We start from the raw sequence: 12,457 nt of genomic DNA, 5'->3' as shown, positions 1-12,457 counted from the left end.
TGTCAGAAAATAGAAATGAGTGATGTAGTAACTCAGTGTACTTTTCATAGGAAATTTTGTTACATAAATAATTCCATCTCTGCCTAAGATCTTTGTTCTCTTTTTTCAGTTGGTGGTTTTTAATTTTTATTTCTTAAAGATTTCAAATATCATAGCAAAGGAAAAATCATGTTTCAAATTTAAAACACTTGTTACTAACTTGAAAGAATTATTAATCTGAACTATTTATCTTTGTAGATAAGTACTTGCATGGAAAATATTCTGCTAGTGACCTAGAAACCCATGTAACCTTCTTTGTAATTCATACAATGTTTTAATTAAGTGACAATGCTTTTAATTTTACACCTGGACAACATACAGAATTTTATTTCTTTTGGTTTTATTCCTTGTAAAAGTATAATATTACCAATGAAATAACATTGATTTTGTTCACAGGAGGGAGAAATGTCATTAGGATCATGTAAACTTTCTAGGATGTTTTTACCTATGAATATGCATAGATAATATTCAACTGGACTCCCCTCTCTAGTATCTTTTGCTTTAATCCTAGTGACAAAATTACTCTTTGTTTTTTAAGTTCACAGTAATATTTTCTAATTGCTCCATCTAACTTAAATGAAAACCAGAATAATTTAACTTGATTGTGAAATATAAATGAACTTACATATTCAACATGAAATAATATGTCTATCTCACTTTGCAGAATTTAGGACTAAATATTTTGGTAAAGTAACGGAATACAGACTATTCCTACTTAATAATTGCTTTTTCCCTTCTTTGTCAATGTTTGGGGGTTTCAAGTGGAGAAAGAAAAATTTGAGGCTCCCTTATTGTTGTATTTAAACTAATCCTCTTTTCATTCCAGTTACTCATTGACCTTTTCCAACATTTGGCACCTAACCTTTGCCCAAATATGAATTGGAAAGAAATCTTCTGCCACCAACTATCTTCTATCAGCTTCCCAGAAATCCTGTTTTGTTACCTGGACATTCAAATCCTGTTTGACTGTTGGTTGGTTTGTTTTTTTAAATAATTTTCATGTACCTTTTCAAAACCCACTATCCCACTGAAAACATTTTCTAAAATTTAAAATATGATTTATTACTTTAAAAGTTCCTAATCAGGACCTCCCCGGTGGCGCAGCGGTTGAGCGCTGGGTTGCGAAGCTGCCCGCAGCCTCTGCAGCGCCGGTTCGATTCCTGGCTGCTCCCCGGCCACCAGAGGAGGGTCCCACATGGCGCGCAGACCTCTCCTGCCGCCCGCTGCTCCCCTCAGCAGTGTACTTCGATCCTTCTGCCTGCTCTGCTCCCCGCTCTGGCTCTGGTGAATTCTCTCACCCTCCCGCATTTCTGACTGTATCCAGTGCTTGTATAAACAAAACAAAACAAACAAATAAATAAATAAACATGCCTCTATAAAATTAAAAAAAAAAAAGTTCCTAATCAGTTGGTAGAAAACATAGGGAGAGTGCACAGTGTTTTGGAATCCTAAAGGATGGCTACTCTCCAGAAAAACAAAATGTTAGGTCAGAATCAGTCTTTTTTTTTTTTAAGGGTTTTTTAAAAAAAAATTTTAATATTAATTTAAAAAAAATTTACATCATTGTGAAGTGAGGACCTATAACGCATCCCATTCTGTTCCCTTAGAGTATTTGCTTAATAACCAGTTGAACACTCAAAAGCATTTTCTTTATATGTGTCAAAACCAGGATTATGTCCATTTATTAGGTAGATGGTTAGTCTTTTTATTTTTTGGAGACATCAATATTACAGAGTGCCTAAAAAATGTATTGTTTATGCAGGGGGAAGTTGTGATGAGGGAAATGATTCTTTCAGAGTTGATATTTTTTTCTAAGTCCTTTTACTTCTTTTTACTTGGCTACAGAATATTTACCATGGCCCCAGTTTTATTTTTACTGTTAATTCATCCTTGAACACTAACATGTTTGCTTGTGCTCCTGTAGGAGAAGAGATACCACCATCTTCCCCAGCTAGATCTCAGTTGATGCAACAGTCTTCTTCCAGATACCTTCTTAAGAGAAAACATTGCAAAGCATCTGGTTATTGACCTAGCCACATTCCTTAATATTATACCTAGTTTCCAGGAAATATTTGATCAAACAAATCAAGAGAGATACATGGTGGGAAGCTGACTATAACCAGATTTCTCAGACAGGATTTTACAGCAGCAGCAACAGGAGCATCCTATCTCCCTGTTTGCTTCCTTCGTAGAACTTACTGCAGTTTATTGTTATACAATTCTAGCTTATAGATTGGTAGCTAGATACCTGATGGCAATAATTTAATTTTTTTTATTATTAAAAACAGCACTAGTAAGTGCCTACTACATAGCATGTATAAAAAGAATGAACAATAGATATTGAATCACATTCTGAATCTAGATATTCCCTTTAAAAATCTTTTAGAAAATCTTTTAGAAATTTGTGAATGAACTCCCGTGTAAGAAAGAACAAAAGGGAGTACATTAAGGAAGCCTGATTTTCCCTGTTCTTGGGATTCCACAGTTACTGTTGAGAACGCAAAAGGAAGCTTTTGGTCAGAGATGTCTTAATAAGCAATGAAACTACAAAATGAAGATCTGGTAGAAGCAATTTATATTTCTAGCATTGGAATGGAATAATTTTTTAAAGCTGTTGAAAAAATTAACATAAAATTAAGGATAAGAAAAAGAAAATTAAACCAGAGTGTGGATATTATATAAACTATACATTATGAGGTCTAGGATTCTTGCTTAAATGGAACAGCTTGGAAATAAGAAAATAAATAGTAGATTCAATAAAGGGCTGATTTTTTAAAAACAAACAATCTATAAGCACAACTTGGAGCTATTCCAGATCATTGTGATAAAATGAGTATCACAATGAAGCAAGTCACTTGAATTTTTTTGGCTTTCTGGTGCATATAAAAGTTACGTTTACACTGTTCTATAGTATATTAATTGTATGATAGTTCTTTATTTTTTTAATATTTTATTTTATGTAATTCTTACATCATTTTTCATTTTTGCACAATGTATGCATTTACATTTTGGATATATTCCCCATACAATTGCACCCCCTCTTATTTTGACCCTAATTCTTCCTCTCCCTGCCCCTCTGCCCCACCCCACTCCCCCGCAGTGTGTCTCTGGTCCATAGTTGCTTGTTGATTTGATTTTTACTTCATATTAATTAGTCTTTTTTCTGGTCCCTTATTTAGATTTTCTAAATTCCTGCTATGAGTGAGACCGTCTGGTATTTTTCTTTTTCTTTCTGACGTATTTCGCTGAGCATGATCCCTTCTAGCTCCATCCATGTTGCTGCAAACTGCATGTGTTTATCTTTTTTGATTGCTGAGTAATATTCCATGGTGTATATGTACCACACATGATAGTTCTTTAAATATACCAAATATGTACATACCTTAGTTAAAAATACATACTTTTTTTTTTTTTTTGCTAAAAACAATCTGACCATCATTTGAACATTCAGGTGTTGATATTTTTTGCTGGTGAAGTGTCTTTTAAAAAATGTAACATCTGTAAAGTGTAAAAAAAGAATGTATGTGTATATCCATTCACTATCTCATAGTTTTCATGAATCAGGAGTACACTTTAGTGGGGTCTTCTGCTCAGAGTATCACAAGGCTGCAGTGAGTCAGCCAGTCTCCCTTTTTGGAACTCAGGCTTTTCTTCCAAGCCCATGTATTTTCTGGAAAAATTCAGCTTCTTTTGGTTGTAGGCCTGTGGTTCCTGTTTTCTTGCTTACTATCTGTCAAGGACCAGTCTCAATTCCTGAGCCCCTTTTCATGCTCTTGATTTATGGCACTCTCCAGGGTCCTCTCATAACATGATGATTTGCTTCTTCAAGTCAGCAGGGTGTCTCTCTGACTTCGCAGAGGCACACTTGACTTCTTTTGAAGGACTCAACTGATTGAGTCAAGACCAGCCAGAGAAATCTTGCTTTTTGATCAACTCAAAATCACATGATTAGGGACAATAATTTACCACTACAGATTTCCCCTTCACACCTAATATACTGCAAATATCATAACCGTGAGACTGACAATCCATCATATGTACAGGTCTCACCCACATACAATGTGTACTTTACAGGGCATACGGTCATTTTACAATTCTGCCTACTACAGTGCTCACTACTAAAGAATGAATTTCTCCAATATATTTTTTTCCCTTACAGTGGCTTAGAGGCTTGTTTACTTTTCAGAGACTTATGCTTTTACACTGTTATATTTAAATAATTAGTAACTCCTGCCTAGTTTTAAACTTTTATAGTGTCAAGTTCTTTTATATAACCTTTGGTTAGAATAATTGACTCTACACATCAATACAAATCTTACTACTTTTTTTTCCTCATTGAAGTCAACTTTCAAATTGACTTTTTAAAGATTGTAGAGGGAGTATCTGCTGGGGATATAAAGACCAGAGTAACATATCTATCTTCAATAAACTGTAGCTTAGTAGGGATCCTAAATTAAGATCAAACAAATAACTAAGAAGACAAAATGAGCTTTCTGTCATGAGAGAAGTTATAGGAATATATATATGTGTATGTATATATGAATGTTTAATGATATATATATCTCACAAAATTTTTATTAATCCAGATGCACATTCCTTAACATATTTTAAGATACTTTTAAGACTCTTACCACAACATAATAATTACCACAAGATAAAAATTACTTTTGCTAGGTAAGCAAGCATCATCTCTGTTTCAAATAAGGAACAGAGCCAGGTACTTACTCTGTTCCAACCCAAGGTTGGAATCCTGAAATTATGACTCATCTGTGTGTTTTATGATTAACTGTGTTTTTTTGGTTTTTTGGGTTTTTTTTTTTTTGTGGGACCCTCACCGGCAGCCAGGGAACGAACCGGCGCTGCAGAGGCTGAGGGCAGCCTTGCAGCCCAGCGCTCAACCGCTGTGCCACCAGGGGAGGCCCGATTAACTGTGGTTTTAATATAATATGACTTAAGTAATTTAAAATCTTTGATTGGACATAAAAAGTCCATAACATAGAAAAAAGTAACATGTTTTAATAAAGAAGCAAAGCAGTTTATTAAGGAATCTTATTTATTGTTAGATTCCATAGCATATCTTTTTAACGAGGTTACCACAGATATTCTTATACACCGAACCAAGTGTAAACAAAAGAAAGTTATTTATACTTCTTGTTTCATCTATAGCAATTCTCCAATAGGAAAGAGTACGTAAACTAAGAGAAGTTAATAATAAAGCCATAATTATTTGTTCAAAATTCTAAAGGATGATCATAGGGTTCTAAACAGATTAAATATAGGTCTTACATGTTTCCGTTATTTTAACAGGTGCTCTGTAGCATTTCTAGGCATATATAACTCCTTTTAGAAATATATTTTAGGGCCTCCCCGGTGGCGCAGCGGTTGAGCGCTGGGTTGCGAAGCTGCGCGCGGCGTCTGCGGCGCCAGTTCGATCCCCCGGCTGCTCCCCGGCCACCGGAGGAGGGTCCCACATGGCGCGCAGACCTCTCCTGCCGCCCGCTGCTCCCCTCAGCAGTGTACTTCAGTCCTTCTGCCTGCTCTGCTCCCCGCTCTGGCTGTGGTGAATTCTCTCACCCTCCCACGCTTCTGACTGTACCCAGTGCATGTATAAACCAACCAAACAATAAATAAATAAATAAGACATGCCTCTAGAAAATTAAAAAAAAAAAAAAAGAAATATATTTTAAAGAGTCAGATTTTTTTTTTATTTTTTTAATTAATAAATTTTATTTTTATATTCCCCATACAATTGCAATCCCCCCATTCTGAACCCAATCCCTCCCCTCCCGCCCCCGCCCCCCTAAAAGTGTCTCTGGTTCATAGTTTTTGTTGATTTTGATTTTCACTTTCTTATAGTTATTCATTTTCCTGGTCCCTTATTTAAGTTTTCTAGATCCCTGCTATGAGTGAGACCATCCGGTATTTTTCTTTTTCTTTTTGGCTTATTTCACTGAGCATGATCCCTTCCAGCGTCATCCATGTTGCTGCAAATTGCATGTGTTTATCTTTTTTGAATGCTGAGTAATATTCCATGGTATATATGTACCACATCTTCTTGATCCAGTCATCTATTTTTGGGCATTTGGGCTGTTTCCAAAGCTTAGCTATTGTAAACAGTGCTGCTATAAACATAGGGGTGCAGGTGTTCTTTGGAATTGATGTTTCTGTGTTCTTTGGGTAAATACCTAGGAGTGGAATTGCTGGATCCTGTGGAAGCTCTATGTTTAGTAGGTCCAGAAATCTCCACACAGCTAAAGAGTCAGATTTTAAATATTCTTATCAAATGATGACCAAATCAAAACATTTTGTTTGCTTCTGTCATTTCAGTATTTCTTCACATGCTGATTTTTTTGTTAAATTGAAATTAAAATTTGCATATGTATGTCTTTATAGAGAAATATATTTTTTGGCTTGGTCTGTCCTGAGTAAGTTTATATATTTATAGTGATATAATCTGCCACTGTGGAAGGAATAGACAGAAATTTAATGGCATTCATTTTTAACAAGTGACAGGAGTCACCAAGGCTGTTCATAGGAAGAAAAGAGCATCATCAAAGTTTAGTGTTCTTTGTTGCCTGATATTACACCTAGAATTGTACCATTGAGTTAAGTCTTACCAAATTGAAGTATCAGTTTAATTTAGATACAGAAGAGTAACTTCATGATTGATAAATGCTCTAATGCATACTTGTTAAGCAAAGCTTAACTGATTACTATTACATTACTAGTGAGTATCTTAATTTATTGATATATGGTGATAAACTAATGGAAAGTTTATAAATACAAACTGAAATCAATATGAGTATTGTACCATAAGTGTTACAAATAGACTTAAATTTCTGAGACCTTTCTTTGATTCTTACTGTATGGAAGATATGGTTTTAGATACTAGGGGGAATACAAAGGTGAGCAAACAAAGGCACAGTCATCCACAGATTTACTTGACTTCATGATTGAAGAAACAGGCACACTACTATGAGAACTGAGAGAAGGAAAAAGCTACCTTGTTGATGAAAAAGAGGACAGTCTAGAGAAGGCTTCATAAAGACAGAAATACTAAACTGCTCCTTAATTATGAAAGATTTTTCAGGCAAGAAAGTACCATTGTAGAACCACTCATGTAGAAATGGCAGACAGGTTTGGGGAGTGGTAGGCAAGTTTGACTTTAGATGATGTCTGACTGAAACACAAACTAAAGATAAGTCTTAGAGCCTTATTTAAAACATAGACATCTGAGCTTTATTCTGTTGGGCCCAGGAACTCCTGGAAGGTTTGGATAGGGAATAACAGGAAATGTAATTGGAGTATTTTATAAAAATCTATGGAAACATGCTTTTTTTTTTTTTTTATAAATTTTATTGTTATATTCCCCATACAATTGCAGCCCCCCATTCTGACCCCAATCCCTCCCCTCCCGCCCCCGCCCCCCTAAAAGTGTCTCTGGTTCATAGTTTTTTGTTGATTTTGATTTTCACTTTCTTATAGTTATTCATTTTCCTGGTCCCTTATTTAAGTTTTCTAGATTCCTGCTATGAGTGAGACCATCCGGTATTTTTCTTTTTCTTTTTGGCTTATTTCGCTGAGCATGATCCCTTCCAGCGCCATCCATGTTGCAGCAAATTGCATGTGTTTATCTTTTTTGAATGCTGAGTAATATTCCATGGTATATATGTACCACATCTTCTTGATCCAGTCATCTATTTTTGGGCATTTGGGTTGTTGGAAACATGCTTTTAGCTCATAAGTTAAAATATAACCAAAGAAACAGTTTTTTAACTAAAACGTATTCTTCATTTCACCAAAACACAGTTTAGTCTCAAATATATCAAGCCCTACCTTTTATCAATCTGAAATATTCATTTAACAGCATACACTGAATGCACAAATACATAAATAATTATGGACCTGCTGGTATAGTTTCTGGAAGTGTTTAAATTTAGTGTTAGTACTTAAATAACTTGTTATGTCCCATATTTATATTACTGTACATGTCAGCTACATCTTTTGCTGTTTCTCATTAGGATTCTTAACAAAGAAAGATTTTTTTCTCCTTTGAGAGATTTCAGTACCATTTTGTCTAATTGTTCCTTATGTTACACTACCATATTATAAGCTTCTTTGGAATAATAAAATAGTAGTGCAGTTATCCTCTTAAGGAGCTCGGTTGTTATGCCATTACAGCTTGGTGGCATTCTGGTGACTACAGATTGTTGAATGAGAAGGGCTTACATGAAGACAATTTCTTTTATGCTGTTTCATTAAAAACATTACCAGTATGTCATTTAATAAAATGTTTATGTTATTAAAAATTCACATGCAAGGAGTTTAGTGCAATCTACCTCGACATTACAAAAAGGAATTGTCAGCTATCAATCACATGTACTAGATTGAGCAAATTTGTTTGTATGCTATTTATTTGAACTAAATCTCTAATAAGCCTCTTCTGCTAATTGGACTTAACATTTATGTTGCTAAATGAGAAGCGTTTTGGCTGCTATATAGGGTGGTAAGACCTACCCAATGGAATAAACAACTAGCATCTGTTATCCCGTCCTGCTCCAGCTTGGCTTTTACCACTTAAGTACATCAGCCCTGAAGTCAAGGTTATCAAATATGTGAATCTCTGGCTCACCCCCATTATATGCAAAGGCAAAGAAATAGAACATCATGAGTAAGACCAGCCAACCAAAATATATTAAGTACAGCTGGCCCATTTTATTTTAACCTTTACAAGCCCTACTGCCTTAACAACCTTTAGCAAAAACTTTAATTGGATTTGTTATTTTTGTGAAGTTTTACAATATCTACTTTTATAATTAATTTCACTTTAGCATTTTCCTACTTGTAGAATGTTATACTGGTGGTTGTTAGATGGAATGCAATTACTTTTATAATAGATTTATATTTCTTTTCTTAAAAAAAAAAAAAAAAAACAGAAACTACATTTGGATTTGGCTGGACTCCGGAAAGAGAAAGAAGACTTACTAAAAAAATTGGAATCATCATCTGAAATCACAAGTTTGACAGATGAAGTTTCCCGAATAACAGCTTCACGGATACAGGGTACATCACTTGGTTCTTCAAGGAGCATGGATTTGGAAATGAAGCAATTGCAGTGTAAACTAAAGGTGATTATAACTTTTAATAAAAAGGTGAAAATATACAATAACTTACAAATATAAATGCACTTTATATCAATTCTTATTTAATTCTACTAATAAAGGTAACTTACATTATAAATAATCCAAAAATTGTTATACTACATTTGACCTCAGTTTTCCATTTTAGCCTGAAAAATTCTTATATGGTAACTCATAATACTATTTTCTGAAAAACTGACAAGACACCATGATAGCCTAACTTAGGAAATGGTAGAAACTGGCCATGATCCTTTCGTCCCACTACTCAACTCATCAATCCCCCCATTCTCATTGCATTAAACAGAATTCTGTTCAAACATGTAATGTATCAACATAAATAGAATTGCTCTTCTGTACATATTTGCTAACATTTTAATTTGGTTGTAAGTTGGAGATGGGCTAGGAAAAGGAAAGTATAAGGAGAAAAAAGCACAAGGCAAAGGAAGGTTGCTTGAATAGATTTCATCAAGTTAAACCTGAAAGGAAGAATAAAAGCATGCTCCTTTTATTTATAAAGAGTTGTGTTTAAGCCCAGATGAAGCAGTACACAACTCTAAAGTAAGGCTGACCTTAGTTTAAGTAGAATTATATGGTGTGAAACAAAGTTTGTGAGTTTTAATTTGAAAGTTCATTTTCATGCTACTCAAAACAAACTCATTTATTCCTCACGTATTTAATTTTTCCTTCAATGGGGTTTGCCATCTAGAAGTTAACAGGACAGAGTATATGGTACCATAGATATAATGGGAATCACTAGAAGGAAAATTCTGGCTGGAAATACACAGAATACATTAGGAATAGAATAACCATGACGTAAAAAGGATATTAATGTATTGAGTTATCGGTTAAACTAGTGTTTTTAATGAAATACATGGTATGCACTGTCCAATAATATTTTTAAGTCAAGGATTACTAAATAAAATAAAATGGGATAGAATTTAAAGTAAATGAGTAAAATTGTGTGAAAATATTTTGCTTTATTAATAAGTACACATACTAGCATTAAAATAAATGTTTCTTTTTTCCCTTTTTTAATTTTATATATATTTTACATCATTGTTCATTTTTGTACAATGTTTACTTTCTCCTTTCAGGTGTAGTCCCTGTAAAATTCCCACCACCAAGTCACCTGTGCACCATCACCACAGTCCTTGTGCTCTTCCCTCCCCTGTTTTGATCCTTCTCCTTTCCTATCCCCTGTAGAATGTCTCTGATTTATAGTTGCCTGTTGATTTTGTTTTTTCATTTATTATAATTACTTCTCCCTTATTTGGTTCCCCTACATTCCTCCTCTAAGTAAAACCATCCAGTATTTTTCTTTTTCGTTCTGACTTATTTCACTGAGCATAATCTCTTCCAGCTCCATCCATGTTGCTGCAAATGGCATGAGTTTATCTTTTTTGATTAGCAATAAAATAAATGCCTCTTGATTAACAACTTCAGACAGTTTTTTATATGCCAAACTTGCCACAGCCACAATACTTAAGTTTAAATATCTTATATAATAAAAATGTGAGAAGTCATAGCTGTGCAAGTTTTGGCATAGGTATACTATCTTAAAATGTATTTCTGTCTGAACAAAAGTGGAATAAAATATATAAAGTGAGCATTCAGTGTATAGGTTTCTAGATACAGGAGATAAAAATCATTGGATATTCTTTAATTCTTTGATTTTATTTACTGCAGACTGTAATTCATAGTTTGGTGATTCCTCTTATATTCAAGTTTTCATGATCCTAACATAACTTGATTTTTCACCAAAATGAAATAGAATGTTAGATCCAATTATATCCAATCTAATTAGTAATTTTTTTAATTTATAGCAATTTAAGTTGATTTATGTTCTACTTATCTGATTTTAGTTACTCCTTTGGTCTAATGTGATTTTTAGCAATAGGCCCAAATGAATATAAGTTATTTACATTACTCTTTCCCTCATGGTGTAAGTTTTTATCCATATGCATATCTCTTTCACTTTGGATGATTTTGTGAGTCACAAGGGTAAAACTGGTAAGAATGCCTACAGCAATTTAGACCATGGTTATAATAGTTTAAAGTGGCATTGTCCATATCCAGACTACAGTACTAGAACATTGACCAGGCTGCAATAGTGACAGAAAAGATAAATCTTTTGTTTTATTTTGTTTCATGTTTTAATACAGAAATATCTTAGAAGACCAGGTACCTTTTATTACAAAAGACTCCCTACTACAAATTTCTGCTTTGATACTTTATTACTTTGTTAGGGATGCTATAACAAATTACCACAAATTACCACAGAATGGATGACTTAAATTATTTTCTCATAATTCTGGAGGTTCAAAGTCCAAGATCAAGGTATCAATAGGTCTAGTGTCTTGTGAGGCCTCTCTCCTTTGCTTGTAGTTGGCCACCTTCTCACCATGTCTTTACTTGATTGCCTCTTAGTCTGTGTAGTCTAATCTTTTCATATGAGAACATCAGTCATATTGGATTAAGGCCCACACATGTGACCTTATTGTACCTTAATTCCCTCTTTTAAGTAGCATTTTGAGGTACCTAGAATTAGGACTTCCACATATGAATTCTGAGGGGCCACAGTTTAGCCCATAAGAGTATCAAACTGCTCATATAATGGTTTCCCAAGAAATAGCTTATTTCTAGTTGATGTTTTTATGCTTAACTAAGAAAAACTTAGAATGAGAATTTATTAAAGATCTATATACATCTTTTTATTTTATCCAATTAGTATTATAATTTTTATGTAAATTCTAAGATCAGTGTTCTTCACGGGTATATGTAGTCATTCAGTATGATTAGAGTGTACATGTGCATTTCTGTATCCTCATTTTTATCCATATTAGACATAGATCCTTGAGATACCCAACTTTATATACACAAGTAATAAAATAATAAACATATAAATTCTTTCCTGTAAATGATAAATCCTTCAGTTATTTATATTTATTTGTAGTTCTTCATATAATCAGTATTGAATGGCACTCTGATTTATATTGATGAATTTTTGATTTTCTGATTACTGAAAGCATTTGTCTTGGTATGTACCATGTTATTGTTCAGTTTGCCCATCAGTAATGAAGTATAGTAATTTTTGAACTACTGATCTTAGGTGTCACTAATGTAGTGGATATAGAGAAACCAAACTAGGAGTTAGATAAAGAAAAGCTTTAAAATACCACAGAGCTGTGCTCCTTTGAAAAACAAATATTTATGTGTAAATGTTTTGATAATAAGTAGTATTGTTAATAATTCAAGTAAGAAAGTACTTAATAGTGAAA

General features: G+C 33.8%; 1 protein-coding gene across 1 annotated transcript in view; it reads left to right on the top strand.

Annotated features, from left to right (window-relative positions):
* The window catches only part of CNTLN (centlein), a gene marked incomplete at its 5' end in the record, with an annotated part of 238,450 nt that overhangs the window by 196,567 nt on the left and 29,426 nt on the right, over positions 1 to 12,457 (top strand). Inside the window, one exon of the mRNA XM_084239276.1 lies at positions 8,976 to 9,167. Within this exon, the coding sequence (XP_084095402.1) occupies positions 8,976 to 9,167 (192 nt within the window). The remainder of the gene's footprint in view (positions 1 to 8,975; positions 9,168 to 12,457) is intronic.

Source organism: Talpa europaea (genome assembly GCF_964194135.1).
Source record: "Talpa europaea genome assembly, chromosome: 7".
NCBI lineage: Eukaryota > Metazoa > Chordata > Mammalia > Eulipotyphla > Talpidae > Talpa > Talpa europaea.
Note: the sequence above shows the minus strand (reverse complement) of the source record. Positions and strands in the feature narration are given on the sequence as shown.